The 20,074-nt window shown below is 40.7% G+C and overlaps 1 protein-coding gene and 1 long non-coding RNA gene across 3 annotated transcripts; one reads left to right on the top strand and one right to left on the bottom strand.

Moving 5' to 3' along the window:
* Nucleotides 1-4,790: 4,790 nt before the first annotated feature.
* Nucleotides 4,791-19,358, bottom strand: Angptl5 (angiopoietin like 5). 2 transcript variants are annotated; one of them, XM_005077322.4, is made up of 8 exons: nt 19,196-19,358; nt 17,639-17,774; nt 15,077-15,180; nt 14,243-14,336; nt 13,043-13,143; nt 11,323-11,443; nt 9,549-9,734; nt 4,791-5,782 (listed from the first exon to the last, which is right to left on the bottom strand). In XM_005077322.4, the coding sequence occupies exons 1-8, from the start codon at nt 19,289-19,291 to the stop codon at nt 5,463-5,465; spliced, it is 1,158 nt and encodes a 385-aa protein (XP_005077379.1). In that variant the 5' UTR covers nt 19,292-19,358; the 3' UTR covers nt 4,791-5,462. The 2 variants fall into 2 exon arrangements, with proteins under 2 accessions (XP_005077379.1, XP_040590697.1); XM_040734763.1 differs by lacking the exon at nt 9,549-9,734.
* On the top strand, nt 6,941-17,011 carry LOC121135652. The gene is made up of 3 exons (XR_005872752.1): nt 6,941-7,337; nt 10,193-10,386; nt 16,962-17,011. It is a non-coding gene; the product is annotated as an uncharacterized LOC121135652 (long non-coding RNA).
* Nucleotides 19,359-20,074: the final 716 nt, after the last annotated feature.

Here is a 20,074-nt window from a genome sequence, read left to right as displayed (position 1 = left end):
CAGCAATGCTGAAGCAGGAATTTCATGGAGCTTTATAAAACACCTTCCATTCACGCAGAGTGAAAGCTGACTGTCCTTAACCTGTGGCAGGAAGTCTTCAAGACTCCGGATGTACAGGGTCAAGAACTTCAAGCTAAAATACATGAAACACTGATTGCCATCACCCCAGCTTCATCTCCCATTCTTTGTTCCAGCCTTGCTCTGTGTGAGTCAAGCCTCATGCCACTTTCTTCCTGTCCACAGGGACCATGGCTGTTTATTCTGAAAAGAGGAAGGATGGATGAGTTACCCTCAGACACAAATGCCACCGTTACAAATTTGAGTGACAGTTGATAGCCATGGACAGTTTCTCCATGTACGTCACATCTGCTTTATGTTCTCCCTGTGGAAGACCGAAGTGAGTATCCACATAAGGACACATCCAGGAGGCCCATCAGCCAAAGTCCCTTACAGGGAAAACCTGGGAACTGGGAGGTCCAAGATTTAGCTAAAGACAGAGGAGTCCCAAGACTTCACATGTGAAACACCTCAAGAATCAGTAGAAACAGACCCATATAAACACTTCTCTTTCAAAGGTGAAACTTCCTTCTGAAGACATTAGCAAGATGGGGAAGGGAAGGTCAAGGTTGAAGAGGTGCCAATACAAGCAGTTGTGTGACTTTGCGGATCCAGTTCTGTGCTGTAACCATACGATACCAGGACTTCCTACCTGTGCTCACTAGCCAGAGTCCTTTAAACCCAGATTAGCACAGAATGAAGTCATAGAGTTCACTGGTGTTCAGAGCTTATCCCTATTGGTGTGTGCATAAACTATACAAATTGCCTGCTTGACTCTTGGCTATTTTTTTAATGACCAAGAACTTGAAGCCAATTATACTGGCACTTGAGGGGAAATCTGATATACAAAACATCCTGATGAAGCCATTTTCCAGTATCCAGGAACACTCTCTAGAAAGCCACAGGAAATTTCCTAAAATAACCTATTTGATCATAGTTGCAGGCAAACCTTTCCAAAGATACCACAAAGTCATAGCAACTAGTCTTTGAAAGAGTGTTGAATGTCTGTCATTTGCTAAGTATATGATGTCCCATTCTTAGGGAACAGATGGACCCCTTGTCTCGTGAAAAAGAAGAAATTAGGTAAGAGGAACTTCGCTGTGGAGTAAGACCTGAAATCTGGCCTGAGATTGACAAACTTTTTTAGCTTAATCTGGAATTCTCTATCAAGATCCAACTATATATCCATATATAGAGATATAGAGATCTTCCTTGCCCAGTCAGCTTAATCTCTGATGGATCCTCTCAATTTCTCATTGTTATGAAATGGTTATGATAGTACACCCTTTACAATGCATATAGATGACAGCACCACCTTTACAGCATACAGATGGTAGTGCCCCCTTTACAGTGCATACAGATGGCAGTGCTCCCTTTACAATGCATACAGATGGTAATGCCCCCTTTAGTGCATACAGATGGCAGTACCCCCTTTACAATACATTAGATGATAGTATGCCTTCATAATGCATACAGTTTTATCTAAATTAAAAACAATCTTACTTTACATACCAATCCCAGTTCCCTCTCCCTTCCATCCTCCCATGTCTCCTACCAACCCCCCATCCCACTCCCCAGGGAGGGTGAGACCTCCAATGGGGGAATCATCAAAGTCTGACACCTCATTTGAGGCAGGACCTAGGTCCTCCCCCATGTATCTAGGCTAAGACAGTATCCCTCCATGGGGAATGGGCTTGCAAAGTCCGTTTGTGCACCAGGGATAATAAATATTGGGTCCACTGCCTGAGGCCCCATAGACTGCCCAGGTCTCCTAACTAATACCTTTATTTAGGGGACCTGGTTCAGTCCTATGCTGGTTCCCCACCTGTCAGACTGGGGTCCCTGAGCTCCCACTTGATCAGGTCAGCTGTTTCTGTGGGTTTCCCTAGCATGGCTTGACCCCTTTGCTCATCACTCCTCCCTCAATACAACTGATTTCAGGAATTTTCTCAGTGCTTGGCTGTGAATCTCTGCTTCCATCAGATACTAGGTGAAGGTTCTATGAAGGCATTTAAGGTAGTTGTCAATCTCATTGTAGGGGAAGGGCATTTAAGGTAACCTCTCCACTATTGCTTAGATTCTTAGTTGGGTGCAGGGTCTTAGCCCAACCACAGAAGACTGAGCTGGGTGCGAGGAAGGGTAAGTGCGCTGCTCACCCATCCCCCATCATCCCAGGATCTCGGAGACAATCAGATGCAGCAGGCAGTCTGGTCAAGCATGAACTCATTTATTGCCCCACTGCAAGCATCTTTTAAAACAAAAAACCGCAGAGTGGGAAAACAGCCAGCCAATGGTTTTAAAGGTCAGCCTATCACGTGCCTAGGTGCCCTATGCTTCACCTAGTGGGCACGAGCCATTCATGCAGTAACCTCATCTGGTTCGATCTTGGCACCCAATCACCCTTTTTTTGTAAACATCTCAGGATTCACCCTCCTGACTTCCCCTCGGGACCTTCTTTAACTGGCTCATGTGCCCTTCAGCTGGGGTCATCCTTCTGGATCCCTGGACATTTCCCTAGTGCCAGATTTCTCTTTAAACCCATAATGGATCTCTCTATTGAGCTATCTCTTTTCTTGCTCTCCTTCTCTATTCTTCCCCCAACTCGATCTTCCTGATCTCTCATGTTCTCCTCCCCTCCTCTTTCTCCTACCCCCCCCATGCTCCCAATTTGCTCGGGTGATTTTGTCCCCTTCTCCAGGGGTCCATGTGTGTCTCTCTTAGGGTCCTCCTTGTTTCCTAACCTCTCTGGGGTTATGGGTTGTAGGCTGGTTATCCTTTGTGCCATGTCTAAAATCCACTTACGAGTGACTACATACCATGTTTGTCTTTCTGTATCTGGGTTACCTCACTCAGGATGGTTTCTTCCAGTTCAATCCATTTGCCTGTGAATTTCAAGATTCCATACAATGCATACGGTTTTGATGGAAGTTCTTAAGCTCTGTTCTTGCAGCATGAATGAAGATACAGGCATAAATGAGTGGCCATGCTTGCATTCCAGTGAAAATTCATTGGCCAAAATGGTGGCAGATGATTGACCAATGGGCCCTGCTTTCCTAACCCCATTCTCACTTCTTCACGGAGGCTTGTCTGAACAACAGTAGGTCCAGTGTTTACATTCTTATGTGTATAGTAGAAGACTGAAGAGCTTAACTACCAGGCTATTAGCTACTCTGATCGCCCCTGGTGTCATTAAAGCTATGGTGGGTATCACTTTGAGCTGTCTGTGAATTGTCTATGCTTTTTTAATAGCACATACACACAAGTATGAAATTATAATATTATTAAAGATTAAATGTTTTCAAGTTGTTTTTTTAAATCATATACCCTTAATCAAAGTTTTGTTATGCCATTTATTACCATTTCAGAAGCCTAACCTCACTGAATAAAAATGCTTCAGCATTTGTGGAAAATTAAATGCCTACAGTCTCTTCACAGCTGTTTAATGCATTAAATTCCTTAGTGCCACATACAAATATTTGATTTCTTAAATTCAGCATTTACTGAAAACAACATCCCTACACTAAAAGTAGCCTTTTGCATTTTTCAACGTCTTTAATTTTCGTTTCCGCCTCTGCAAACTTTCTGAGGCAGGTGTGCTCATTTGAATCAGAAGCATAGGTCACGTGACAATCTCACATCATTCCTCAGATAGTAAACCACTGTGAGCACCAACAGCAAGTCTGGTCCAAAACGATTCCAATCATCCAGTACATCACCCCATGCCTTCCAAACGCCTCCTTTAGACCAGTACATCACCCCATGCCTTCCAAACGCCTCCTTTAGACCAGTACATCACCCCATGCCTTCCAAACGCCTCCTTTAGACCAGTACATCACCCCATGCCTTCCAAACGCCTCCTTTAGACCAGTACATCACCCCATGCCTTCCAAACGCCTCCTTTAGATCAGTACATAACCCCATACCTTCCAAACGCCTCCTTTAGACCAGTACATCACCCCATACCTTCCAAACGCCTCCTTTAGATCATCTTCTAAACGTTGCTTCAGAATTGACACAAGGGTGGGTTTGCTCTTCACACAGAATAGTTGATGCATGACACCTGGTGTGGTGGGAAGCAGGTGAGGGCCTAACCAGGCATCTGTGAGCACCCGCATCGCCCTCCTCACCAGCCTTTCAGGGAAAGGACAAGAAGGCAAAGGCCTGTGCTTGGATTCCAGATTCCTAACACGTAAGAGAGATCTGCAACATGGTCAATAAAAACCCAGATACAGATATTGGGGTTCAAGTTTCAAGCTGAGGATCAGAGAAGCCGTGATCAAGAGGTTGAAGCAAGCGTGCCACAAGTTCCGGGTCAGCCTGAGTTATATGGTGACTTGCAAGACAGTATGGGCCATATACTGAGTTCTAGGTATGGCTGAGCGATCAAGTAACACTTAAAAAGACAAACATTAAAATTAATTTAAAATACAAGTGTGTTAGAATGATCAGGATATATGTACAGTAAATATGTTACAAATAAAAACAAAATTATTATTCATGATAAAATGTGAAAGATTTTATTTTAGCAGCAAATTATTACCAGCTTTAAAAATATCGTGGTATCCAGAAACAGCTGATCTGAACAAGGGGAGCTCATGGACCGAGACTGATAGCTGAGAGGCCAGCATGGGACTGATCCAGGCCTCCTGAACATGGGTGTCAGTGAGGAGACCTCAGCAATCTACGGGGCCTCAGGTAGTAGATCAGTGTTTATCCCTTGCATACAAATGGAATTTGGGAGCCCATTCTACATCAAGGGATGCTCTCTCAGCCTGGTCACATGGGGGAAGGCCTAGGCCCTGCCCTAGATGATATGACAGACTTTGGAGAACCCCAATGGAGGGCCTCACCCCCACTGGGGAGGGGTGGAAGGTTGGGGTGGGGAACTAGGGGGTTGGTAGGGGCGGGTGAGGATGGGATGGAAAGGGAGCTGGGATTGACATGTGAAGCAAGCTTGTTTCTAATTTAAACAAAAAAACAGAAAAAGAAAAAAAGTACTGTGGTATCACTTGGCAAAATTATTGACCGTGTGGTGTTCACATATCAATCCTCGTATCTTACTCCTTGTAACTGTCTTCAGGAGAAACTATCTGTAAATTATGTAAGTAAGCAAACAAGTACAAAAGTACGTAAGATTCTCTCCTCAGTTTTCCTAACAACTTACTATGAAGATTCTTTTAAAAACAGTATGTGTCTTGCAAACAATCACATAGTGTGGACATAGCAAAGAAAGCATATCATGATGTACCATGATTGCTGTCACAGGTGCTACAAAGCTGGTTTACACTAACATGCCATCTATGATCAATTTTTAGCTGGTATGCAAAATCCTAAGTAAGAAACTACGTAAAAAAATTTCACGGTTTCAAAAATAACTACGGAAATTGTGCTACACTTTAAAATGATTACTTAAAATATGGGTTGTAAGTTCTTCTAATCTTCATTGAAACAGATTTGATCTTGACAGCTGAGTTGTTTTTGGTCCATGTGCCCCACTGAACTCCAGCCGCATGCAGTTTTCCACGGTTGTGATGGACGCCATTCAGGTTGGCGAGACCACACCGGTTGAACCACCAGCCAGTGTTGCTGTGGAGGTGACTGCAGCTCTTCACTGACTGACTGTTGAGTAGGCAAGCAGGGCGGCACCCATCGTTAACAACATCTGAGGTGCTGAAGGGCATGGCATCCTGGTTATCGTCTTCTCCGAAGCCCCGGAATGCATCACCTGCATCGAATGGATTCTTTTCAAAAAATGAGTTCAGAGAATTTCTATTATTTTAGTCAGTTACACAGAAATACTGCATCTAGAAACAGGTATCAATTATTTTTCTACTATTTGTCCTGTTTAAATCACTCACAGTGTGCCAGAGCCTTGTGAAGAATTGACAGGTGTCTTTAAATGGACAGACCAACCAACATGGAAGCTTGGCTATACAAATAAAATCAGACTGTGGTACATGTAACTGTTACACTTGAAGGTGACCTGTATGGTAACTGACGATTTTTTTTAAAGGAAACAACTTACACATAGTATGCTTCTTTTTATTACATAACGGGTTTTTAACATTGTCTTTACTTTTTGTTTTATGTGTATAATTGTTTGGCTTGCATATATGTCTACACACCACAAGCATGGGGGGCTCCTCAAGGCCAGATAGCCTGTCGGGTCTCCTGGAACTGGAACACCAGACCGCTGTGAGTCCCACATGAGTGCTGGGCTTTGAACCTGGTCCTCTGGAAGAGTGGCAAATATTCTTAACCAATGAGCCATCTCTTCACCCCTCCCCCTGGTAGTTTTTCATTTTAGAAAGACAACTATGGATGAAGGTGAAGTATTCACCCTTAGGAATATTAGATTTGTACCTAGCCTGGTGATGGCACACACCTCTGATTCCAGCACTTGGGAAGGAGAGGTAGGTGGATCTCTGTGAGGTCCAGGCCCAGGACAGCCAAAGGCACACAGAGAAACCCAGTCTCAAAAAACAAACAAAACGATTTAGAGTTATGGGCTGGAGAGATGACTCAGTGGTTAAGAGCACTGGTTGCTCTTCCAGAAGACCTGGGTTCAGTTCCCAGCACCCACATGGCAGCTCACACCTGCCTGTAATTCCAGTTCCAGGGGACCCAAAACACTCATACACATACACAGGAGGCAAGCACAGAAATATTTCAAAAACGTAAGAAAGAAGAGAATTAGATTTGCAATTGCACCGTTGTTTGCTTTCATTTAGGAATACAGTGTCCCTGTGGCATGACTAACGAGCTCATATGTGTCCCTGTGGCATGACTAATGAGCTCATAAAGAATTCTGATGCTCTATGGAACTATGCTTCCCTCAAGGTTCTTCATATTCTGTGTAGACAGAACATTTTTAAGGAGCTTACACTGAAAACACTGTACAACTATCATGTCTGATATTCAACCAGGTGCTTCAAGGATTAAGTTTCTTGACCAAGACTATCCAGCTAATAATTAAACTGCAAGCTCAGGGATTATACTTTGTTTTATACAGTTCCATGAAGTTAATGAACTCATAACTACATTCTACCTACGTGGATTTTTTGACTAATACGTACAGTTAAAAGAGAAGCTACGTGAAGTTACGAGGAAGCCGAGACCTGCATTTGTTCATTATGGCTCTGTACTTTGGAATCTCTCGGGGTGAATACTTTGGGGAGCCTGAAGAACTCCATTAGTGTGACTCTCTTAAGTCAGCTCTACTGGTTAGTGAAGTCCCTGACCCTGCACATCGTGGCACATGAAGACACACGCTTCTTGAAGTATGTATCTGAAACTGAAATAATTTTCAGTATCCATGCTGTGCATTACCTTTCAAAAGTTCACCCAAGGGGTTAGAAAAATGGTTCAGTGGTTAAAAATACTCGCTACCAAGCCTGATGACCTGAATTCGGCCTCCAGAACTAACTAGAAGGAGAGAACAGACTCCCCAAGCTGTCCTCTGACCTAAACACATGCGCTGTGGCATAAATGTGCCTGCACTCATACACCTACACAAAATAAATAAATAAAATGCAATTTTTAAAAATTTGCAGTTCATCTAGGGAGCATTGCCTAAATTCTGTGGCCATGAACATTATCCATTGACAAAGTCCAACAGCAGGAAGATCTACACCAGATGACTTCTCGATGGATTATACTGAATCACTTTTTTCTCTGTGAGTGGGTGACTTCCCTGGAGCCATCACAGAGAGGCATTGCTGAGAGGAATGGTGTGTATGTGTAGAAAAGAGCTAGGGAGATAGCTCAGTCCACAAAGTGTCCACTACCTGGGCACAAGGACCTGAGTTCAGATTCCCAGACCCCACAGAAAAAAAACGTGTATTACAGTGCAAGCCTTGGAGCATTAGGGGCAGGCATGTAGACAGGATGATTCTTGAAGCCCATTGGTCAGCCATCCTAGCCTAACTAATGAGTCAAAAACTAAAGTCTTTGGGATGACTAAAATACCTAACAGAAACAATGTAAGGGAAGAGGGACTGGTCGGCAGTCCCAGAGTGATTGCAGGGAGGTTGCAGTGGGGAGAAGCTCACTTCTGAAGGCTAAGCAGAGAAGGGTGGACACAAGACATAGCTCTAAGGTCATGTGCCAGTGGCCTACTTCCAAGCCTGCCTCCCTCGTCCTTTTCTACTTCTTATGAAACAAGGGTCTTGCTCAAGCTCAAGTTCATATTTATATGTTTACAAGCTCAGTGCCTAATTTGTTTCTGATAACATTGTATCTGTATACCTATCTACACTGTATCTTTTCCTTGCCTCAGTTTATCTGTATAATTTGATCCCAAAAGCTACTTAATGACCATGGGAAATGTAAGAGCACTGTAATGAAAATAAAGCTTTCTTTTACAAAAACATAGTCATCTTTTGGAGATCTCCACATATGCTTCCTAATATGCATGCTCCATGCAAAGGCAATTCTTTACTCTCTTGCAAGTAAACACTGAAAGCCTTATCAATCACCCTTTAAGCTTTCCATATCTATCAATACTTGAATTTTAACTTTCACCTAAGGTCTCAAGATCAACCCTCTTAATATGCCATGAGTTCCAGCCACACCAAGCAGGCCCCCTGCCAGCCATCTCCTCTTTCATGCTGTGACACAAGCTGCCCCATTTGCCAACATTCGCTTGCCAAAAGCCCATCTTTTCTTCCAGGTCTGAGTGCACAGTTCTCAGGATGCAAGCACAATCACCTGACCTGAAGTGACTGAACTAGATAGAATCTGCATGAATATGCATTTTCAAAAAGCTCTAAGGTTCATCTCATTCTGAAACCTACCCATCCTCCCACAGACATCTCCAGGCTGTAATCACTCTCAAGTTCTCTTTAAACCTAAAGGTCTACCAGTTGTCTGTGTTTTTAGTGTCATTTGTGTTGCCTCTGTACCAAGATTAGTTGACAGCCAAATCATTGTGACTTTCTAACACTAATTGTATATCCAATATATCCAACAAGTACACAATAAAGGAAAAAACAGGGAAATGGAATTTAGCATTTCTTTACTGAAATGTCATTAAAAATTCAGCTCCAAAATATAAACTTATCATCAAGTATTCTGAAGTTCTAATGAGTTAAATTTTTGGAAACCTATCAAGAGAGAGGGGAAAACGAACTTGTCTTGGTGTCTATGTGGGCTGGGATTGGATGGAAGAGGTGTGATTCACAGAAGTCTTGGGCCAGACTCTTCCTCCTTCAGGTTTCTTCACTGACAAAGTTAGAAGGCTCTTACTCCCTGAGCATGAATTTAGGAGTGCTGCTTACCCAGCCTGCCCCAGCGTCTCCATCCACAAGGCATAAACACTCCAAGATCATTAAGCAAAGTGCTCACAACAGAGTTTCAGACTTACACATTGTTCTCTAATTTATCGTCATCAGCTATATGTCATCATTATATCCTGCATTATTTCTATCTTTATGTAATACTAGGCAAATAATAGCTCAATTTTTGTGTCCTTTTAGTAATTAAAGACTTACCAGCATTTCCTGAATATCGTCCTAAGTGTATTTTAAAAAATCGCATTTCATCCTCTAGCCAAAAATTATCATATGAAGCATAAGCCAAGGTGTCATCTTCAGACTCCAGGGCCACGTGAAGCATAAAACTGGAATCTTTCTGGTTTACTATGTAAAAAATCTTTTTCAGTCCTAGCCAAAATTCTCCTATAAAAGAAATGCTTTGTTTTAACACATTTATTTCCATTTAGAACAATCTTTCATTAGTGGATGTTGATGCTATTCAGAATTCCATAGCTGAGGAGACTCACCAATAACCAGGACACTAGACGGCTTGACTCAACTCAACCATCAGCTGTTATCTAACTTACTTATCTTATTAATTCACTAGAGGGAACAGAATCAAACTGCTTCATTTTTATCTCCCCAAATTCAACTTAAAAGTGTATTTAAAGACTAAATAAAAGACCAAGTTTTACCTTTACAGTGTATCAACAGAAAACTTGCTGAAATCTTGTGGCAACTGACCAATGATGTGACCCAGTAAATGTAGTTTTAATCTCAAATCAGCTGCTCCTTAAGAAACACTGCCTGAAAGCACTCACCTGAAACTACTTTTTCTGCCTTGGAAAATCCTTACAAATAACCATTTCTTTCTTTAAAAGCAGCTTGTCATTTGCCTACGAAAATGGAAGCGAAATACAGCAACATTGAAGCTTCCTTGAATTTGCAGTCACGATTTCCAAGACAACTGTAGATGTAAGGTGGATTATATTAACAGCTCCTAATCCAGGCAGTGCTCTTGCATGCACACTACAGCCGCTGGCTTTCTGCTTTCTCATATCTACAGTGAACTACGGTAATGTGGACATTCCTGAGATACAACCTACTTAAATTATGAAATTACGGGGTATAAAATTTCAGAGGGTTAGACGATAATGAGATAGACAGTACTAAAACTCAGAAAGCTCTGACTAAGATATTACGGTCTTTTCCATGGATATTTTAGCCACCACTGGGTTAGAACTGGAAAGAGTGTGTACAGGGAAAGCGTGGACACGTGATAGGAAGGGCCCCTCCAGGAGCTGCTATGGCTCAGGGTCCTCACATGGCTTAAGCTCCTTTCAGCTGTTCTCTGGTCTCATGTTTAAGAGTTAACAGCTCATTTTACTAAACCCCCAATATATTTGAATTGTACTAAATATAAAATAGTCTCGGTTTGCAAAAATGGTGTTCGCCTATAGATCTTGTTCTTCAAAACTCTCCGAATTTAGAGAATAATAATGTACATCATAGTTTCACAAAGTTACATTCAATTCAAATGCTTGACTGTAATGGTCATATATTTTATCCATATTTTATTGTATCTTAAATCTGTGACAACTCTGCCTCCTTTTTTTTTCTTTCCCCATTCCACAAACAATTGGGAAGCACCTGTCACAACTACTGGGTATAGATAACAAATGTCAAACTGAGAATTTTCACTTGGATCACATTTCAGTTCATCTCTAAAAATTTCTAGATCTTTTTTTTTTAAGGTGTGTTTATGGTTGTTTTGCATATGTGTCTATGCACCTTTTGTGTGCCTGGGCTTATAAAAGCCAGAAGGCTTGGATGCCAAGGAACAGGAGTTACAGACAGTATGACCTGCCATGTGGGAGCTGGGAATTGAACCTATGATCTCTGGAGGAGCAGCCAGTGATATTAATTGTTAACAGAGGTCTCCAGCCCAGATTTCTAGGTCCTAACTGAAATAGAAAGAGAAAAGTCAAAGAATAAATACATAAAATTTGACCTAAAAGATCTCCAAATCCATCCAGGTAATCACACCACGGCCTCTGGAAGTCAACTGTCCCTCCGATCCTTTTCTGAAGCACCGTCCATCCTCCCCCTCTGAAATCCATGTCACATATTACCTAAAATGGGCCCAGAAAATGCCAAAACAGTACATCATTGTTTTCAGTACTTAACAGTATAGAACTCACTCACAATCCTATAGAAAAATAAACACAAGAAAGTTTTCATTCCCATGAATGCATTCATACTTGTAACTTTCCAAAAATACGACTATTTAGACAAACCTGTTACTAACCTAACTGCAGTCTTGCATGGGTGACTTTTTAAAAGATACAAGTATTTGTAGTATTTTAACGTTATCATATTATTCCTGGACTCTGAACACGTTTTCCCCGTTCACAAATAGCAGTGCCGGCATGCTATGGCAGAGATGGATGGCTTTACATATTTGTTTTTTTTGGTTATAATGCTGAGACTCTGTCCTTCGAATTATGATGCCGGTTTTTTTCTGTTCTTTGAATTATGATGCCGGGTTTTTTTTAGAGTTAAATATGTTTAACTGCCTGCTTCTGGTTTCTCTTTTCTCCCACAAACTGGTGTTGAGATTGACATTTCAAGACAGAAAAGCCTGAGCTGTATCCACTCAGCAGGGGCTCACATGGGACCACTTTTGAAACTGTGTGATATGCACCCACCTGGGGCACACAGAAACAACGGGGGGGGGGGGGATAAAAGTAATCCACTCTCCCAGAGACTTCCCACACAGAGACAGAAAAGAAAAGCAATGTGGAGGAAGCTCGGGCACCAGCTCTTTCCACAGGAGAAGGAATTATGCAACCCACTCCTTGCAAAGTTAGAAGCCTTCCCTTCTACAGCTCTCAGATCTAGTTTTGAATGTGTAGGCAGAAAGACTTAGGTAGTTTTTAAGTTATTTCCCACATTAGTCCTAATTTTTTGGCAACTTGTCAATAGATTTCAAGAGAAATTATGGTAATACTGCTAAGCACAGAAATTCTTTACATCTACTTAGAAAGAAAGGTTGTTGTTGTACAACAGACTTTTGATAAAGTCTAAGGATCATAAAACTTTTATACACTGAGAAAGTACATGGAAAATATGTGTACACACACATTATCTTTTCTGTCTATAAGCAATGTTTGCACTAGAAATACAAGCGGCCAGATACTAAGGATAGGCAAAGCATAGTTCATACTATCCCCAGTAAGCATGGGTCAGTTTATCAATCTTCCTTATACCCAAGTAAAAGACTTTTTATTCACTTCTTTTTAATTTTTGAAACAAAGTCTCTCATTGTAAAATAATCTACCATCAAAAGAAGGTATAGCCGTAAGCAGGAAGCGAAATAAAAAGTACTGGAGTAAGCTCCACGTCACAGCACATCATGACTGTCTGGTCTCGTTTACTAATGAAAGAAAGTATTTATATTGCACAGTTCTGCCCTCATAAGGATAATATAAAACCTTGTAACAAATGGATATACTTTAAATAGTATAACTCTGGAAACTCAGATAGAAAACTGAAACTCATAGTCTGAGCTTAAGATGTAAAGGAAACCAAACTTCTCAAACTACAAATTTTGCTAATTAATCTAAATTTTTAAAGACAAAAATATTTTAAATAAATATTAAAATAATTATAATTTCAGTATTAAGTTAGCTTGATGTTTGTTTTATTCTTACAACAAGGGAAAACTTTACCTCAAATGGATAGCTAGATCCTTCTGGAAAGATTACATATAAACCACTAGGGGTTTTGGTGACAGAGCCAATTGAATCTTTAATATCAGTGCAATCCAAACCTAGACAAATAAAATGAGTCATTTAGTGTGCGCTAATTGTACCTAAGACAATCACTTAACAGCAGAGAATTGGTAATGCTGCCTGAAATTGCTGCTACAACTTCTACTAGAGATGCCATGACTTTAGCTTCTTAGAAATGAAGTTATCACAGTTTTAGAATTCAAGAGAAAATAAATGAAAGGACAGGAGTTAAAGAATTTGGGCTGCAGTAAACCCTCACAATGAATGTCTTTTAGTGTTTAAAAGTCTCATATTGTGGGGTTGGAGAGATAACTTAACAATTAAGAGCCCTTACTGCACAAGCCCCCAGGTTATGTTCCTAGCGCCCGGTTAGTGACTCACGACTGTCTGTAACTTCAGTTCAGGGGATCCAACACTCTCTGGTCCCCTGGATGCATGAGATGCACATAAGCTCACACAGGCACACACACATACATGCTCTGCTACACTTGGTTCTACCACTGAGAACGACAGGACAAGTCATTTGAAAGTATCATATGATAGTGCCTATCCTCACAAAGAGCAAGAAGGTAATCTGTCTGCTCCCTCCACCTTCTAAGAGAAACCTACTTGCACTTCAGTAATACTCATTTGCTTGCAATTTTTATATAAATGTCCATTTGTACAATCTACACAGCACTTTCTTAGAAGCACAAGCATGTAGAAATAAATGTTGTATTTTAGTGCAAAAAAGTTAACTTTGTATCTATTTCGGTATTATTTCTTTTTCCTATTAAATGTTACATCCCACTTTGAAACATGTCAAAAAGAAAACTCACTTTTCACAGGTGGGAGCGGCTCTTGAGCTCCTCTTCTGTGTCAAAAGTAATTATTAAAAAAATACCAGTGTGGGGTGTTCAGAACACAGCGCCTAAAGCTACTTGATGTTCAACAGATTTCTGCTATTATTTTACAGCTTTCAAACAGTGGAAAGTTCCTCAGTTTAGGACGGACACGTGGCTGAGCAGGGACTAGTCCTCCAGACAGTTAGGAAAAAGTGAGCAGTGTATTCTAAAACTTTTCAATGCAGCAAGCTGTCCAGAGAATTTTGAGTGATAAAACAGAAGTGTGAAGAGGCTGAAATAGCAGTATTCTCACCATGTGACTGAACGGGCCGGGAAGGAAAAGGAGCCAGCTGTTTTCTAAAGACTTCTGTAGTCAGAAGGAGAATTCGATTCATGAGTTCATTAACCTAAACACAGGCACACGAGGCAAGGTCATACTTAGCTACATGATATAAATGCTGTCTGTAAGCCTCTCTACAGCAGGGTGTCCTGTCTTCTAGGGTGGACTCTGACTGTTCTAGCACAATAAAGACACATATAGCAACCATTCCACCCTGCAGCACCTCCGACAAGCTAGTTCTGTCTGCCGTTACTTCTGGGTTGTCTGCCCCTGTCCAGAAAGCGCTGCTGGGCTCCTTGCCGCCTCCCTCTGCTCTGCCCTAATCGTGCTCCTCACCAGCTGCTAAGGGGGTGACGGCATTTCCTTGCTTTCGTGATTCAGTGATCTGCGGTCCAAAGAAATTTAGTTCCTGATTCCTTCAGTCAGGTTGCCTTACACATTCCCAACCTCACCAGCCCTCCCACTCCGGCACCAACTCGTGAGTAGCCCAGAGGGAACGCTGCCCCTGCCTTACCAACCTGGTGACATTTAAAGCGTTTACTCATCTCTCTGCTCAGCTCACAGGCTCTCTCTTCTGAGAGACTTGCCCTGTCATTCTGACAGCATTCAGATTTTCTGTTTTTCTATGTTTGTTTTCTCGTTCCCAGGCTGCGCACCCTTGAACAAAGGTCTGCTTTGTTGCTGTGTGTTACATGCTTCTCCACCATAGGTATTGAACATTAATGCATAAAATAACGTGATTGTACTTCCAGCCAGCTGTGCCAATATGCACATGCAATGCACTGAAATGCCAAAAGAATTCCATACCTGGCTAGATAAATAATCCAGAGACGCTTGCTGCTCACCCATTATATCTCTCAGCAATTTTTTGGTACTTCTTGTGTAGGAAACAATAGAATTTTGCAGGTTTCCTTAATCAGAAAGAAAATGGCATTCTTATATGAAACAATTACAGTAAAAACAATGAATTTCACATGATTTGGAATAAATAAAGAATAGTATCTCAATTTATCTGAACGTATAACTATATGTTTTAGTTAGTATATATTTGTTTAAAATGGGATTGGCCAAAAAGAAATTGCTTCAACATTCCTAATGGAATTGTGTTTCCTGATAATATGGATTCCCCCAAATTATTCATTTGATTAAGAAACTATGTTCTTAATGCCTACTCTCACTTTATGAGATGTTTAGAGGCAGGACCGTATAGAATGTGGGGGACGGGGTCTCAAGTAACCCAGGCTGGCTTTTAACTCCTTCCTGACCTCCTGCCTCCATCTCTCAAACTCTCAAATGCTAGGATTACACACGTGTGACCCGTATTAGCCTGCTTAGCCCTTATAATACAATAAAACAAAATGCAAGTAATAATTTACTTGCATATCATTCTGGTTAATTTTAAAAAATAAATCTGTCTTATTTTTTCCAGTTCTATAGTTTATATAACCAAGTTGCTAGCATACATACACTTAATAAATATTAACCAAAGCTTTGGAGGCCAGCAAGATAGCTCAGTGGGTAAGGCACCTGCCAGCAATCTTGAAAATCTCAGTTCAATTCCTGGAACCCATAATGCGAAAGGAAAGAACTGACTCCTAAACACTGCCCTTAGCCTCCACGTGTGTGCCCTGGAATGTGGGGACACATGTACACACACGCACACACATCAAAAATGTAAAAAAACATTAAGATTCTGGTTTGTTCATTTCTGGCTGAACTTGCACAATGCATTTCCCTTTCATTTCATAGAAAATATGCAGTATTCCTTATTTTTTAAAAGGCTGCACAAATACTAAAACTATTTTCCCTTAAGGCACTTGAAATCATGTTGCCATCATGTCCCATAGTCTCTAATATTTTTAACACTAAAAAAAAAAACAAGAAATAAAAGTTCTCAGGGTTGCAGAGATGACTCAGTGGTTAAAGTTTGGCACTGACTTCTTTTGCAGAGGGCTCAGGTTTGGTTCTGGCACAGTGGTTCATAGCCAGGCATCACTCCAGCTCCAAGAGATCCAAAGGCTTCTGACTTCCTCAGGCACTGCATACGTGTGGTGTACATATATACACACAGAGAGACAAAACACTCATGCACATAAAGTATTTTGAAGTAAAAATCAACTGCCTCTCCTTCTCAGGCCGACAAAGTGTTACTTACGATGTCAATGATGTCCTCTGCAGCAAAAGGCCCACGTGCTATTTCATGAATACCTTTTTAAATGGTATTTCTCTCTAAGTTCCTTTCATCCTAGCAGTAGAATGGCATTAATAATTTCTATCAGTTTTGAATCTATTTTGTCCAGCTTCACCTCTCATCTTTATTTTTAGTCTCAAGCTTCTTCTTAGTTTTCCCCTGAACTTACAAATCCATCTTAATGAGACCAAAGTGAATCTGTGGGTTGGAGCTTGGGACACTTAGGATAAACAGGAATTAAGCAAATGTAAGCCACGCTCTAGCCTATAAGTGACTGTCCCATAGGAACTGGGTCAAGTTACTGGCTCCACCCACCCCAGTTGCCTTTCCTCACTGCCGCCCATGTACATAATCAATGATAGGAATTACTACACTATGACTAAATCACTCTTCCGTTGAAATGAAAACCCTGTGATCCCTTCCTACATTAAATGACTAGATTTGTTTTGTATTTATTGCATCAGTTACTGTACTTTTCAGTAATAATGTGTTTGTTTTTAGAAAAACCCTGGTGGGGGGAATAAGGTGAAATTTCCAGGACTCAAAAACAGTAAGTAAAAGAGCCCCTCAAAAACTAATGTATTTATATTATCAGGATCCACTGGTTTTCCCTTCTTTCTATGGTCTATAGACACCTGATGGGGATGTCTTCTGTACATATGTTTCTCTTATTGGTTGATGAATAAAACACTGTTGACCAATAGGACAGCAAGATAGGCGGGTCTAGGAGATGAGGAGGATTCTGGGAGGTGTAGGCAGAAGTCAGTCGCCATGTAGTAGTCAAAGGAATTGCTGGTCAGGCATTCTCCAGTAAGCCAAGACCACATGGAAATACATAGATTAGTAGTTATGGGTTGATAATTAAGACAGAGATAGCCAATAGAAGCCCTAGTCACTGGCCAAGAGTTTCATAACTAATATAGCATCTGTGTGTTCATTTGGGGCTGGCACAGCTCTTGAGACCAGTCTGGAGGGAAAGAGTGCTCATAATAGACACCACTGAACTCTGGAAGGAAGACTCACTGACTTAACAAGTATCTATAAGCACATATTCAATGTCAAACACAAAGCATCTGGCTTGCATGAGGTGTTTAAAAAATAACCCATATAAATCAAAGGCATATTATTCTGTGCCAAAATTTGATCTCTTTATAACTGTGGTAATTTTTAATGCTTACTGCACATAAAATGTTTTTCTTCTCGAGGTGCTCTGGTCTTAGCATCGCGCGACTCCTGGCAGACTTCCTTGTACACAGTTTGGCTTTCATCTTTGAGACTAGCGTTGTCTTCCACATTGTTGCCTGTGAGAGAGTCCTTCAAGTTGTATGATAGGAATGAGAATAATGTGTGGAAATGTGCTGTCAGACCTTCTACACAGTAAGAAAACTACAGAAGACAGACCAGCACTTGAACTATACAATGAAGACCATCACTTAAAATATATGCTGAGCTGATTAGTTTAATGGTACAGTTCAGTTGTGGTCAGTAAGCATATGATAATAATTCAGCACTTGCATTATCTTTTTCCTCTCAAACTCCAAACTAATTTTCTTAGGATTTGCTTCCACACCTATGACTCCATGAATTTGACCTTTACTTCCTACAAATTCACACTTGACAGGACATAACAATCCCTTGCAAAGGGCTAAGGAAATTCCTCAGATATATACCCAGTACCTCTAGCCAAATGAACTTTCAGCCACCTACTGTTTAAAATTGTAGAAAACGATGTCTAGGAAGATTTGCTTTTATATAAAACAATTTGAAAAGATAACTGCTCATGGATTTAATGTTATCATTGGTAAAATTTAAAATTACGGAATTTTCTTTGCAAAAATCAGTAACATATCATTAAAAGGATGATAACACCTGACATCACAAAGTATCTCTATCTGTTTGAATGCAAGTGGTCTCTTCATTATCAAGACAGTCTTATTGAAGTTGCCTATTTAACAGTCCTCCTGAAAGGTGTAACAGGTTTGTGGGTTTCCTAGACACTGAGAGACTGGTATGAAGCTAACTATATTACAAAGATATTTGCCCTTGAGAAAACTTGCTCTTTCTCTACTCCTCTATAATTATTGATATACTCGATGCTTTTTAAAAGTGTTATAGATATCCTCTTTCAGTGAGGCTCTTAAATTTTAGTAAGTGTATTAAAGAATTAAATTATTAGTACTATGCAGCTGTCTTGGAATTTTTTTCTTGTTTGAACCACAGAACCTTAGTGTTTAGTTTTGATATAGCAGTAAATACATTTTTAACATTTAAAGAATGTAAGCCAACACTTGAATATATGGGCACTAAAATCATCAGCTATTCATAGCATTGCCCATCCCATACTAGCTGTCACTCTAATATTGTTTTAGATAAGATATTCTTGCATCCTAATTAACCACCTACAAACCTTTATTTGAAATGTCAGGATTTACAGACTAACTTTCTCTTTTAAAGAGTAATTTTTATTACCCATCAGATGTTTAATTATCAAACATACTAGGAAAGCTGGGAATTAAAGTATCTATACAATTGAGAGCTTTCTTTAAAAGTTGATGTTAAATTTATAGTTTTTTTGTCTTAAAATATAATATTTAAGGAGTCTCAACTTTTTGAGACAAATATTTTAGTTGTTACCTAAATTATATTTGTTGTATAATTTATATTTTCAAGCTTCTAACACATCATGAAAGTTAAAATGGCTTTCTTACCTAAAATAATATTGCTAAAATTCTTACCGTAGAATGATGAACACAGATACCTTGTACAGCTTCTCCACAAATGAAAATACATACATTTAAGAACAAGAGTGATGCTTGAGAGAGATACATCATATTTTTCTTGAACTAAAGAAAATGGTTCCTCAAATATCAGCTCCCTGTGGAAAGAATGGTGCAAAGAATCATCCGTTAAAAATTTCTGGAAGTTGCTCAGCACAAACACACGTGATGTTTTCTAGTTTCCATGCCTTTCTGGAAGGCGTACAACACAAATACATGCCAGTACCTACCAGCTTCCATTCCCTCATCTGAAAAAACACCCTTCGGTGAAAAACAAGGCAGCTCCTACCAACACTCACACTTTAACTGATACAGTCCTTCCCATTGCTTCCTACCTAAAGCAAACCCATGTGTTTTATGAAGTCATCAACTACTTTTTTATTAAATGTTTTATTTATTTATTTATTTTTGTTTTTCGAGACAGAGTTTCTCTGTGGCTTTGGAGGTTGTGTCCTGGAACTAGCTCTTGTAAACCAGGCTGGTCTCAAACTCACAGAGATCCTCCTGCCTCTGCCTCCCGAGTGCTGGGATTAAAGGCATGCACCACCGCAGTTTCCCCTCCCTCCTCTCCTCTCCTCCTGTTCTCTTCCCCACCTCCTTTCTGCCACCCCCCCCCATCCACTCCTCAGAAAGAGTAAGGCCTCCCATGGGAGTCAACAAAGCGTGTCACAGCAAGCTGAGGCAGGAACAAGCTCTTCCCCTCTGCATCACGCTAAGTGAGGCACCCCCCCCCCCACAGGGAATAGGTTCAGAAAGCCAGCTCATGCACCGGGGACGTCTCGGGTTCCACTGTGAGGGATCCCACAAACAGACCAAGGCCCACAACTGTCCCCCACA

This window comes from Mesocricetus auratus, unplaced genomic scaffold (genome assembly GCF_017639785.1).
Source record: "Mesocricetus auratus isolate SY011 unplaced genomic scaffold, BCM_Maur_2.0 Super-Scaffold_100040, whole genome shotgun sequence".
NCBI classification, from domain to species: Eukaryota; Metazoa; Chordata; class Mammalia; order Rodentia; family Cricetidae; genus Mesocricetus; species Mesocricetus auratus.
This window is presented reverse-complemented; position numbering and strand designations above follow the sequence as displayed.

What these genes read in the sequence shown, in the direction of transcription:
- Angptl5 (XM_005077322.4), bottom strand. Translation starts at nt 19,291, where the DNA reads ATGATGTATCTCTCTCAAGCATCACTCTTGTTCTTAAATGTATGTATT. An exon ending in TGGATTTGGAGATCTTTTAG is followed by an intron (nt 9,735 to 11,322) that starts GTCAAATTTTAT and finishes TTTCTTTTATAG; the next exon opens with GAGAATTTTGGCTAGGACTG. An exon ending in ACGATATTCAGGAAATGCTG is followed by an intron (nt 5,783 to 9,548) that starts GTAAGTCTTTAA and finishes CATTCGATGCAG; the next exon opens with GTGATGCATTCCGGGGCTTC.